This window comes from Lasioglossum baleicum, chromosome 20 (assembly GCF_051020765.1).
Source record: "Lasioglossum baleicum chromosome 20, iyLasBale1, whole genome shotgun sequence".
Classification (NCBI taxonomy): domain Eukaryota; kingdom Metazoa; phylum Arthropoda; class Insecta; order Hymenoptera; family Halictidae; genus Lasioglossum; species Lasioglossum baleicum.
In genome coordinates, this window is record NC_134948.1 from 1,516,026 (window position 1) to 1,529,355 (window position 13,330).

A 13,330-nucleotide genomic window follows, 5' to 3' on the forward strand; every position below is an offset into this window, starting at 1 on the left:
ATTATTCCTCGTTGTTCTTCGTTATTCCATTACTTTATGCGATGTAACTCGCTATTTTGTTCATGTAAAATGTACAGATTATGTTTCTGCGACTTGCACGAAGAACAGTTACGCTCCCCGCCAGTCAGACGCGATCACGAAAGTCACGAATCACTGTGAAAACTCACCGTGACTGCGAACGAACGTGATCGAATCACGAGTGATCCAGAAATAGCAATGCACGGCATCCCTACTATAGCTATATCTATTCTAGAGCAATTATTTTAACTTCTATAGATGTTATCGGTGTAGATAGAGTACTTCGATTGGCATTGTTGAAATTCGCCGGGACTACATATTGTTGTTTATGAATGGGAGAGGTTAGATCACTCATTGTAAAAATGTAGATAGATATATAGAAGCTATGGAACAGATACGTGGAATATATTTTTGTATTTCACCCTCCCGAACCATAAAACAAAATCCCATTACCCAGGGCGTGACCTGATAGAATTGCTGCGAAGGTTCACCTAACTCGGCGAAACCCCGACAACTCCCATGTTTTATGGTTCGAAAATATGAAGGAAAATTGATGAAATGGATGTGATCATGCTCCATTCTTCCACCCACCCGAAATATGAAATGAATCTAACCTAGTCCTCACTTATGGTAAAACCCACGCGTTTTCGAGTCGAGTAGCGTTTGCTAGAGGGGTTCTGTGGGTAGAACGGAATAGCAGTCAATAAAATTGGGCCACCACCATTCTACCTATTTACTTACATGGCATAGTGACAGTCCGACCAGAAGGGCGCCTGCGCGAATCAGCCCTGTCAATACTGTTTGGGGGATCCCTCCTGTCGGATTGATACGAGTCAATGCACGACAGTGCAACTTTTTGCTTTGCAGCGACCCAGTAATCGTGGTGTACTCCACATTTCGAATTGATTTTCCGTCCTCGGGTGGCGCTATGCTCGGGAGTCCCGCTTTTTGCAGGCAAAAATAAATTTTTATCGAAAACATTTGTCTTGCAACAAAGAACCCTTCGAAGCTTCCAAATTATTATTCATTTCAAATTATTCTGTGCTCAGATAGGGTAAAGGTACCAATTACCGAGCCCCACCCGGTTATCGGACACAAAACAAATAGCTGGTGTAGGATCGAATTTTTTAACTTTGAAATAACGCTAAGATACTTTCGGTCAGAAAAACCGTGTTCGGAAAATATATCTAAGTCAACAGAGCCCGATGCAATCTCCGCACCAACACCATCGTTCCCCTAGAACCGTGAATGCTCACGAAATTACGAAACGCAAACGATCGTCGAGATAAGTGGTGGATACGCGGAGATAATGGACTTTTAATGGACCGGCTACGCTGCGTTTCTATGGGACGACAAAATTATGATAAAATGGCGAAATAATTCTAATCTCATGTCCCGGATACACGAGTTCGAATTTCATCTTCGGAAACCCGCTGCGCTATGTTCACTCGCAACTAATGTTTCTCTAGCGTGTGCGTCTTTCGGCTAAACAAATATTTGTTTGCGTACATAGAGCGTGTACATCGCGGAAGTACTGCACGGATATTTGTCATTAATAAATGCGAGGACGCATACTGAATTTTCCCCTTGGCATGTTCTCGGTATCACGAGTACCGCGCGTCCACATTTGGCACATACCAGCTGAAAACGGAGGAACTCTTCTGCCAAGATTTCTGCAATCTAGAATCGCATACCCCGGCGACATTAAAATAAGATTACGCGTTTCTTTAGTTTTTTTTTTGTTATTCGGGAAGACACGTCGTCGCAAATACGTTTGGGGAACTGCCTATTCGCGTAGAGGACGGGTTCCGTGGAACCGGTTGCGTGTGTTTCCGCTTTGCTATGCAATTAATTTTTTCCGTCGATACATACGCTCGAATCGACCATTATCGCTAATTGCCGTAATGACACGGACAGCTCGATTAAGAATGGAAGAAGTGAATGACTTGTGTATTAAAAATAACCCAGAGATACTGTGAAAAGTGTATAGTATTCTTATGCTAGAGATTTTTCACTTCCTCCTCATTTTCGTCATAAAGTCGTGAACCCTTTGTTTATCAACCCCGTTGCTCCACAGTCCATTCACCTTGAAATGGGTCCCTACAATCACTGCATCGGAGGAGCAGTAATTGTCTATGTTGGCTATCGTGATCCCAGAACCAATCAGCACAGGACCTTTAGCAGCCTCTTTCACCTCTAAACATTATTCGTATACAAACACTTTACTAAGGTTTCAGTATTAAAGGGGAAATACCTGCGAGCTCCTTTGTACTAGCCTCCTCCCCGGTGGCAGTTCCTGTCAGTACAATTCCATCCGTCAAGAAAAACTCTGCTGCTTTCGCCGTCTCTGATAAACTTACATCCGAGGTGACCGCGTGTGAACTATTCAGGCAGATAGCAGAGTTAACAAAAGCACTGAATGTCAAATCGGTCTCCCCCATCGTCGAGACACGACAAATCACCTATGTTTCTTCTTAATGTCAGTGAAAATAAGGATGTCATCGGCGTCGATCTGTTTCCTGTACCTCAATAAAGTACCTGCACAGGCGTCTGTGAAGCCTTCGTCCGCGACATGTGAAAACACAAATCCCTCTGCCCTGACAAATTGGAAATCTGCAGCCTTCGCTACCGCAACCGCTTCCTTGTTGCAACCTGCTAAAATCTGTTTGGATTTACTCCCAGAACTGTAGAATTAGAACTTGTATAATGATTCGCTGTTCCATACCTGTACACCGCAGGGAATACGAGCGGGCAATAGTCTTCTTATTTCTGTACATACTCTGGTCATGATCGCTGTGGTTTCGGGGAGTACATTTTTAGCTGTTACATAGGGAATGTCGTGCATATTTTCCACTAAGATACCATCCTTGAAACAAAGTACAGATTACAGGGTCAGGCATACACGGAACAGCCTTATATTATCAAACTTACGACATTACAGTCCCTGTAAATTTCAGCATCCCTGACTGCATCGTTTACGATCTTCGTTAGGGGGTGTCTATGCAGGGGAGTCCCTGCGAACATCGATTAAAATATGTACTTCAATTAAACATTTGCAGGACAGACAATTTGGTGACCAACTGTAGTAACTAACTTGCGCTCAGAAGTATGAAAACAGTAGATTAAAAATGTGCAAAATAAGCTGTTTTCGATGAACGTTATTTACAACAGATATTTTCTCCTATATCGGGACTAAAGATAAATCATATGGTGGCACTTGGGAAACGATAATATGAGCAGCAGTCAATAAGTTTTTTTTGCAATCTTATCTAGCAGAATAAATTGTATTTTTAAATTTTCACAGTCTAGAATGATCTTAATGAATCGTACAATATATTGTAAATTAAGATCTGTACCAGGTAAAGCACCGACGTGCACCATTCCGATCACAGAACACTTTCCCTTCGCGAATAATTTATGAAAACGCGTCATCTCGCTCCGATAAAAGTTATACGAACGTATGAAATTTATTTTACAGTCACGTTCGAAAATTTGCGAAACGTTCATGCATATGGATCTCGCTCAGATAACTGTGCCCTGTTTGTTTCGCAGAATTTCGATTCAATAATCAGCTGTTCGACACGGAGAAGACTATTTTATTTTCGTTAGATAAGAGGCCAGCTGGAAAAAGCTGCTGCAACAACGGATTGTCGAATATCCGTAGATTGATAAATAAAATGTTTCAGTATTGCAGCATTTAAATATATAAGTACATTTAAATATATCTGCAGGCTCTCTCAGCTGTCAGTATGAATAAATTAGGTTAGATTAGTCTGCTGATTTAAAGACAACTTTACACATAACCTAAGTTAAATACATAACATAAATACATATAAGAGTAGACCAATTACCCAATGTATTTTTCTGTCTCACATTCGAGGAGCTCTAGAGCCCCTTATCATTCCGTGTCACATCCTACCGTATCGGTCAAACAAAACTGATTTTGTGGAATTTATATCACTGACCAAATGCCAAATACTGCTAAAGACTACCAGCCTTACGGAAGATCGTGTCACTCAAATAATTCAAGGATATTATGTTTATTTAATTTTGATTCACATTCATTTTGATTCTCTATTCAAATTGAATTGTTTATTTATTATTAATTCTTATTTAGTTTCTGACTTTTTGTCAATTGTAATTATTACAGATTCCGCGGGAAAAGAATCATTCGTTTGAAAGAGCATCTTGGTAGCGAGATCGATGCTTTCGAGAATCGAATCGTGACGTAGCATCATGACGGACTTTCTTGAAGCAGGAGAGGACGCGAGCGTGAGTAAAATTATATTTCCAATTATGCTGTTTTATTGAACATCTTTTTTCATAACATCAATGAACAATTAATAAATATTCAATTTTAATGATTTATTTCCTATTAATTCGCGGATTTACTCTTGTGTCGCGACGATCAGTTGTATTTAAATTTGTGTCGTGCAAATCGAGTTCGTTTAATTTCCGTTAAAATTAAGTTTGGTTTTCTATTGAAATTGAATTGTTAATTTATTATTAATTCTGATTTAGTCTTTAACTGTCGGTCGATTGAAATTAATGAATTTGTTGTTTCTGTTACAGATTGCGAGGGAAAAGATACAATCGATCCAAAGGGGCACATTGGTAGACGAGATTGATGCGATTCGGTAATTAAAATCGAGACCCAGCGTCGTGTCGTGCGTTCTTCAAACAGGAGAGGACGTGAGGGCGAGTACCAATTATCCTTCCAATTTCGACTATTCCTAGTGATGGTATTTTCGAAATTCAATGTACCATCGCTTGATAAGCCTTTAGAAAACTGTTGGGTCGCCATCTGTGACACGGATTTGACGTTCAAACACTTCGCGCGCTTTCCGTTTGAATTTCAAAGTGCTATTTCGACGAATTTCAATAGAAAAGTTAGGCTCTGCACATCCCCCCATTTATTGTTCAATGAAAACTGTTTAAATCTTCGTCGATGATAGTTTGATTCGACTTTGACTGTGTCAATTCCATAGGAGAGCCCGTCTTTAATAATTTCGAGTACTGAAATATTAGGTTGGAGGGAAAGTTCTGTCGTATTTTAAAGAAACCATTTGAATCAATTTTTCAACCATTTAAATTTTTATCGAGGGTGGTTTGAATCGACTTCGACTGCGACAATTTCATAGGAAAGCCTGTTCTTATCGAATCTTTGAAATGATCTAAGCTTTGGTAAATTCCCCTATTTGCTAAATGATTCAACCATTTAAATTTCGATCGAGGGTGGTTTGCGTCGATTCCGGATGTTCCAATTCGATAGAAAGGCCAGCGGCCCCTTTCCAACGCGACGTAGTCTAATTTCTATGGGATAAGCCGTTCGGGGGTAGAGGGTAGGTTGGTTATCGGCCTGACAGGATTGTTCCAATATTTTATTTCAATTTCGTTCGTCGCCTGAGCGGGTCCGCTTGAGAAGGATTGCGTACCATCCCCGTGGACACTGATTTTGACATGCGTTCCGCGTCCCCTATGTGTTCCCAAGCGGCACGCGCACGTTTCTTCCGTCAGTGTCGCCCAGTCCCTCCGAGGAGGATGTACTCCGGTGTGTTCCGGTCGTTCCGGAAGAGGTTCCCTTTCAACAGTTCTCTGTCCACCCAATAAACCAGCCAAAAACCAACAATCATCGTCCCATAAATCAACCCTTAACCCAACATCGCGATCACGTCGCACACACCGTTCCCAAAATCACAGGATACCAAACACGGTCCTCATCGATCCCGTGCCTCGATCATTGGCGAGGAGACATTCCAGGATCGGTGACAGGAAATCTCGGTGGACTAGGTGGAAATTGTCCCAGTTGGATGCTCGTGTGGTGCTCGTGTCGATCAACAAGTAGCTCGTCGAGTATATAGGCCGGTAGCACCGGTTGCTAAGGTGCAGGCGCTGTTCGAGCTAACACGGTGTAGTCTTTCTTATTGCGAAGGCGGGTAATTGTTTAATCAGTGAGTGGTGGGAATAGGGATCGAGTTAGTGCCGTTGACAGACCATTGTGTAATCGCCTGGGACCTGCGGTGACGTCTCTGGTAATAGAGAATTCTGGTGTCCAGTGTTGACAGTGGTCCTAAGTGGATTAGTGTTAGAGGATTGCTACCTCGAAGGTGCTCATTCTGGAGCTTTTAATGGGGTATAGGATACGAACCTGGTGGATTCTAGTGACCTGTGTCGACTGAACTATTTGAGGAAGCTTGAAAAAGGACTGGCAATAATTTACTTAGCGAAGTTTCGACCTGGCAAATCGACGCGTTAGCTTTGAAACTGGAGGACTCGAGCGATCATCATCGACTAGACCCCGTCTTCGGAACCAGCAACGACTCTCGGTATTTAGGGGAACTCAATCGATTGATCAAACGCACCCCATTTCATCTCCTAAGTAAGCTGGAGGCTTGATGAATCGGTTCTCAGGATTTTCTATAGCGCTAAGCGGGGGAATAAGAAGACAAATCTTCAGCTGAGCGTCTTCCAGTACGAGTAGACTCCTGTGACACTATAGCGTGCATGAAGATAGAGGATTCATTAAGGGACATGTAACTCTAATGGCGCGAAAGGTTGAACTCGAAGCAATGCAACCTGGGGAATTCCGTTCAATCGAACAACAACGCGACTGTGGCGGGGAGACTGTCACGTGGATACGATAAGGGTCCGTCACGAGGAACTAGAGCCTACAACCTGGCAGTGACGTCGATGCACATTTGCGCGCGAATCTTCGCCTGGGCATGGGACTTTTTCGTCGGTAGCGCAGCTTATCCGATGCAGCCTGTGAGTAACATGGACGGCACCTTTGATCTTGCCGAAGCCCTTTGTTTAATTAAAAACATTCATTTCGCGCTGAGAATACGAGACAAATTAAGCGCGTGGTAGGAGCTTATTGTCAGATCTTTATGCGAAATAAAAACTTTCCACCTGAATTGCAAGAAACTGGAGTGACATAGAAAATAGGTTGAGAATGATATAAAAGAATTTTTCAATTCGTCTTTTGATTATATTCTCGTATTGTGACAATTTTCAAGAAAAAATACATTAGAAAAGCAATATAAGCCGCTCGCTAGTTGTTTCTACGAGGTGATTTCTGTCAGTTACACAGAGACTTTCATCCCATCGTTCTTATTTCATCCCGCTGACAAACTGAAACAACTTCCGGCGCTTCCGTTCGTCTCCGAGAAATTCAACCCCTATCTCTGCCCCCACTTCCGTGACAATCGCGATGAGGGTGGCCGCGGGGATGGAGATTACACTTTGCAATTCGCTTTCGAAGAATCACCATCTCGCTCGAGCCATAGTTTCCAGCCCCTCTTTTCGGGGTTGGCACCACCCCTCTGAAAAAATTGACTTTCTCATGAAGTATCCGAAGAAGGGTGAGAGCTATGTGAAAAGTGTTTCAACGAAAGTTGTACCATTTCAAACTATCTATTGAACGAATTGTTTTTCTAAGGGATGAAGATTGGGTAGGAAGTCAATTCGATTATTCGAAAAATTTTGTCGAGTAGGTGGCATGCACTGCAACATTTTTCAGGGATACTATAGTCGAATGATACCGCTTAGGACGCAACCCCTCGCACAAGTTGCGCTCGCGCGAGCAACAGATTGTTTCACGCGTCGTCGGAGAGGAAGTCTCGCGATAGAAGCAATGCGAAATGCATAAGCGAGGAAGGCTGCAGTTCGAACAAAAGGAAAAACTAAATCGATCGTTCGCCGAGGTCATTTCGCGGGGGTGTGCAGGGCTGTAAGGGGTGAAAAAGTGGAAAATGTGCTTCGCACGTTCCTTCGGTCTCCTTCGTCTAACACTTCCCCCTTGCACGATTCCACTGTGCTCATCAGGCGGAAAAATTGAGTTTGGAAGAATTTATTTTGATCCAAATTGTCTTTTAAATATATAATCCACCCTCAGTACTAAACACGGTAAATCGTGTTGTTGGCTTGACTGTACTCGCCAAGCGGTTTCGTTCTTATGAATTGTACAAATGACCATTTAATTGGAATTTCACGCCCCGGGTCATGATCGACCCGGTCACCGAGCGAGGGGTGGAAATAACGATTGGAGGGTGTAAAGGCCGAATGCAACTTTGACTTCCCTCCTTCCCCACCGGATGACCGAATAATGATATTACAGTCGTGATTAAGCGGGCGTAATTGATGCGCCTCGCCGGGGAAAACTTTTAATGAGCTGCATAAATTTTCGACGGCGCCGAACATCCGTGTCCCGCGTTTTTCGACGGGCAATTATCCCTGCGGAAATACGCTAGTCGGATAATTTAGCTTAATCGGCGTTTTCGCTTTTTTCATCGTTGTTTATAAATCGTTTCATTTAATTGTTTCTATTCAATCATCTCGAGGCCCATTGTCGCGAATTTGGTGAAAAATGAAAATTAGCGAGATCGCGCAAGAAGTTCTCCTTGTCGGAAACGTTAAAAGATATGGGAATATATTGTTATTTTATGGGTGCATCAGGTGTACCAACAGTTCAGTCTTTTTTATCGATTCTACATTTATTTTTAAGTAGAAGACATTTATTTTTTGTAAGATTTTTTACCATTTTCCCAAGCAACAATGTGGAGCGAGAATTTTAGTCAGTGAACCGAATGATCGTTTCTATAAAAACTTGAATATATGTATTATTTTTATCAGAGATCTGTTAGAACGCGTTTAATGACAAAGGATGTCGTTAAATGTTCCGTACTCGACGTGCTTTACACTGTCACAGAGTATCTCGGAAACATATTTCGGAATGTTCCGTGGGAGTTTGCAATTTTCGGTCTGAACGGTCGTTATCCGTTTTCCGGGAACGCTTTGAAAATTCCTGACCATTTTCCAGGGCAAGCATGCTCTCTTCAAGGGTGCATCGAGCTGGTCGTTTGTCTCGTATCGTTTCGTGCTTAATAATGGATCGGTGATGGCGCTCGATTTGTTCTCGCAACTGCAAAATATCGCTCATCAATTGTGGAGGCACAATGTGGCTGAAACGAACGAAATTTCATATCTCCTACGAGTTGAAATATTCCAGAAATATTCTATTCGGAAGAAATGTTTAATTTTACAGTTAAAATATCTCCGAGTGCAAAGGGTTAATCATTTCAAAGATTTGACATTGCAATTTTGTCTGCTTTGCAACCCAGTTTAAAAATGATCACAGAAATGATCTGAGCCATTTTGCTCAGTAATGGGTAGTGTGGTTTGGAGTTTGCTAGTCTAATATTATCTCAAGATGCTGATCGTTTACGGGCGGAACGGCGGATTAAAATTGTGTCTGCCAGAGGTAAACAAAGTTGCGAAATGGCGGTCGATAACGCCGGTTTAAGGCAGCTCCGTTTGAGACAGTTTCCGTCGGAAGTTTCACGGTGTACAGCGCGTATATTGTCCTGCACGTGTAATGGATGCCGCTGGTGCGTCCCACGCGCGGCCAGCTATCGATGCTTTATTACACGCTGGCATAATTATTTTCATTTGACATTAGCCATTAGCCGGCAATCGAATTACCCGACCGCGGTGTCTCGTGCAAACTTGCCGGAAGCTAATGGACCACACTGTGGCCACCACTTTTCTTCGAGACCCGTGGAGCTTCTCTTCAAAACATTCACATTTAATCAGTGAATCTTCCAACATTTTATTTTGCCTTTTTACATTTCTGTATAAATTTTGTAGAGCTTATTTTATGGAAAATTATGTATACACACAGTAGAGTATGTATGCATAAAATATTACGCAGCACTGCTGGCAATGAATAACATGATTTAATGAACTTCAAAATCCAATAGCAATTATTATACTATATTATAATTACTATTGATTGTGTCCTTAGTTCGACGTTTGCCCCCAATGAAATTGTTAATAAGTTTGCTGTTTGCTGCTTGTTACGAAGTTCAACCCGTTACGCCGGAAATCAAGCACATATGTAGTTGTAAAATTAAAATATAATTTTCGAATAGCGAATAGGATATTTTAGTGGGAAAATTAATTGTGCGATTTTCAGGGAGGCATTTTCGGGTAGACAGTGTTCGTTTGCGAAATTTAACGATAGAAATGGAGCACCTTGCTGCGTCGGTAGAGTGCGACATTAACTTTACGCGAAGTATAAAACATGAAAGGGCCTCGCTTTATGGTTTTCGCCTGGCACGAACCCGAGAAAGTACTCTTAATTACTACCACCATTGCTCACAGAGCCCTACAATCGAACGTCCTCTCTCATTTACTTTGTTAGAAACCAGAACACCTTGCTGAGAATAATGCAGCCAACAAGGATTCTTGCTTTTATAAAGCACGGCTTGATGTTCGAACAATCAATTCCAATTATGCTTCGCTCAAGATGTCGGCCATTAGAGTGTACACGAATTCTACAAAGAGAAATTCCGACACAAATTTCAATATGTGTGGTTAAAGAAATTATTTTCGTTCATTTTCCCATTAAAATAGCGATAATGAGTAATTTATTATTCACATTTTATCAAAACGACGATGTGTAGATTCAGCATACTTTCCTGCCTTTTAGAATGATTAAAATGGCGTGGGTGAACAATGGCGGCGATATTTTTTTCTTGGGGAGAAAATGCTGGCTGTAGATTTTCATACAAAATTTAAAGCTGTACAATGGACCGCATAACAAAAGATATTTGAGCTCTTACAAAGCAAACATTCTACAGCAGAACTGTTTCAGAGTAATCATTCGACACTATAAATAAAATAATATGTTCCGTGGCATTCTGCGATCGATCCGTGATCGATCAGGATTGCTTGGCGAGCATCGTAGAACCGCGTCCAAGAGAGCAATTAATACGAAAACCGTCGGAAAATCATCTATCATCCGCGGACGAAACTTTTCCAAGCAATATAATAATTGAGAAGACTCCTCGATAGCATATTTTATCGGACATAATTTCTGCGGGAATCGATGGGACGTGTATGATAAACTAGCCGCGTTAAGTAGTTCCGATTGAGGAAAAAGTTGAACAAAAACAGAGTGAAGGGAAACAGGACAAAGAAAAAACGAACCGGCCTGACGGTGTTTTTAATCGTTCATTTGTACGCGTTCCAATTAGGGCGCGCGCACGCTGTTTTTTGTTTATCGCACGATCGCCATTTTCTCTGTTACGCCTCGGAAGCCCGACACGTTGTTTTAATTATCGATGGCCAGATGATTAAAACCAGAAATATTATCCGGACGCGCCTCGAAGGGACAAGCTGTTTCCATTTTTCCACGTGCAGGATTTCACCGAAATCCGCTGGAAAAACATTTTCAAAATCTGAAAGTCGTGCACGATGCCTTCAGGTTGCGCATTGAGCCCGAAATTCGAAAAGTAGAATAATGCAGAACCACCTCGACTCGTTCAAAATATACATAGAATGAATGAATACAAGCTCTTGAGTCGAGGGGGACTCTCATGGACTGTGAATCGAAATATAAAAGTGAATCATTCCGTTTTCATGTTACGGGACGGGGTGGGGCGGGAGGGTGCGGCGATTTTCAATTGTTCCCGAGTTCCGACTTGCTCAATTTGTCCGCGGAATAAATAAGGGAGAAGGGAGACAAGAGAGGCTTGCCCTTCTCCTTCGCGTTCCATTTCTCTGATGTACATATATTCGACGACACGTACAAATGCCCGTCTTCTCCATCTCTGTAGAGCGAGAGGGCCAGAGTTCGCGGGAGCCTTTCATCTCCAGCAGCATTTTCCGCGGCAATCAAACCCCCTCCCCGCCGCTGAACCAGTTTCCCCGCGATTTTTCCGTTGCTGTCGCGCCGGCGAACAGACAGCCGATGGAAACGCGGAACGTTTCCTTTAGTCACTTCGACTGCCTCGGCCATTTTCGTACCAAATGTCAGTAACAAGCACCTGGCCATTGCAATTAGTAATTGGTTCGGTTTAATTTGGCTTCTCTGCTACGGTTTTCTGAAAATTACGTGCTCGGGAGTATTGTTCGAGGACGCGGAGTTGTTTGATTTTAGTTGCAGTATATTCTAGTAAATTATAGTTAGACAACGGATTTTACGCGCTGATAACACATTAGAAGAATAAATTTATTTTTTAATTATACTTTTACACGAAACAAATATGAAATATCGCAGGCTGGCCTGTCCACCAAGTCTTTTGTTACATCGTCTATTCATTGTCTAGTGCCTCACCGTGTTATTGAACTGAATTGACTGTTCCCGTTGTGTCAGAATCAGATCCAGTGGATCATTGTGCCAACGAGGACGCGAAGACACAGAATCGGACTAATTGCGATTCATCCCCGCGACTAAGGAGGGATTTAATTAGGTGTCGCTGTTAATGAAACACGTGGCGTATCATCGGGAACAATCCGGGATCAGGATTCAAATAGAATTTCCGGGATCTGGAAGCTGCGCGAGTACTCCTTCCCACACATTAATTATTATTAAACCCTTTACGATCTCCGAAAAATTAATGGAAACGAATAATTCGTTAAATCTGACTCTCTGTGTAACTCGATGAAAGGTTTTCGATAGGATTTTTCGTTTTAAAAGGAGCAGTTCATAAAAATTTATAAAGATGTTCGATTACATTTTTATCATCGTCGAAAACTTATAATACCAACAACGTCCTGGATTATCTCGGTGATGGATTAATAGCGAAATTCGTTGTGTGAAATGACTATCGAGTTATTAATAATCGTATTAGGAAAGAGAATGTCATGGTCCTTGCCGGAGAATGAATTGAAAGCTTTGTCCTTTTTGGTTTGTGGTTCTGTCGATCAGAGGTTCACACGCGTTATGTTACCATTGTGCGAGGAAAATGTATATTCTCGTTCGAAAAAGAAATAAAACGTGGCAACTGGAATAAAACAAAACGGTACACGACAGAAAAATAGGCGAGCGATATCGACGACACGTGTTTTCACGTGAAAAGCTCTTCTAAATTGTCTTCATACGGTGCCACTCTTTTTTTCCTTTTTGTTTTCATGGAAAATGGAAACCTGTCAACTTTCCATATCTGGCCATTTATTCATTTAATAAAGACACGATTAGACTGCGGATCTTCATGCAGTCGAACTTTATATCAAATAAATGTTCGGGGAAAATGGAATAAAAGCAAATTTAGCAAGGCTCAATAAACACGACTTTGGCAATATTGAATGAACAGAAATTCCTCGAAATTCAACGATTGGAAACTCGTGGAAATTGAATTAATACAAACCTGTCCAAATGCAATAACTTGTCTAAGTTCAACAACCAGTTTGTCAAAGTCCACCCAGCTCGTTAGGAGCGATAAAAGTTTGCAATCGCGTGAGAAATTGCCTCGAGGTCGATAATTTTGCTATTGATAAAACTTTCTCGACATTTCTACAGTAACATTTT

General features: G+C 41.8%; 2 protein-coding genes across 2 annotated transcripts in view; one reads left to right on the forward strand and one right to left on the reverse strand.

Moving 5' to 3' along the window:
- Positions 1-759: 759 nt before the first annotated feature.
- LOC143218924 (uncharacterized protein F13E9.13, mitochondrial) lies at positions 760-3,722 on the reverse strand. The gene is made up of 6 exons (XM_076444571.1): positions 3,375-3,722; positions 2,950-3,032; positions 2,744-2,884; positions 2,481-2,680; positions 2,273-2,400; positions 760-2,214 (listed from the first exon to the last, which is right to left on the reverse strand). Exons 1-6 carry the CDS (start codon positions 3,523-3,525, stop codon positions 2,030-2,032), a joined length of 888 nt encoding a protein of 295 aa, XP_076300686.1. The 5' UTR covers positions 3,526-3,722; the 3' UTR covers positions 760-2,029.
- A 1,838-nt stretch (positions 3,723-5,560) lies between these two features.
- Positions 5,561-13,330, forward strand: part of Dnc (phosphodiesterase dunce) — a 393,758-nt gene continuing 385,988 nt past the window's right edge. The window contains exon 1 of the mRNA XM_076444511.1: positions 5,561-6,783. Coding sequence (XP_076300626.1) covers positions 6,709-6,783 — 75 coding nt within the window. The 5' untranslated portion in view covers positions 5,561-6,708. The remainder of the gene's footprint in view (positions 6,784-13,330) is intronic.

Coding starts and splice junctions, on each gene's coding strand:
- LOC143218924 (XM_076444571.1), bottom strand. CDS start 3,525: ATGAACGTTTCGCAAATTTTCGAACGTGACTGTAAAATAAATTTCATA. Junction 3,033..3,374: donor GCACGTCGGTGCTTTACCTG/GTACAGATCTTA, acceptor CGATGTTCGCAG/GGACTCCCCTGCATAGACAC. Junction 2,401..2,480: donor GACATTAAGAAGAAACATAG/GTGATTTGTCGT, acceptor CTGCCTGAATAG/TTCACACGCGGTCACCTCGG.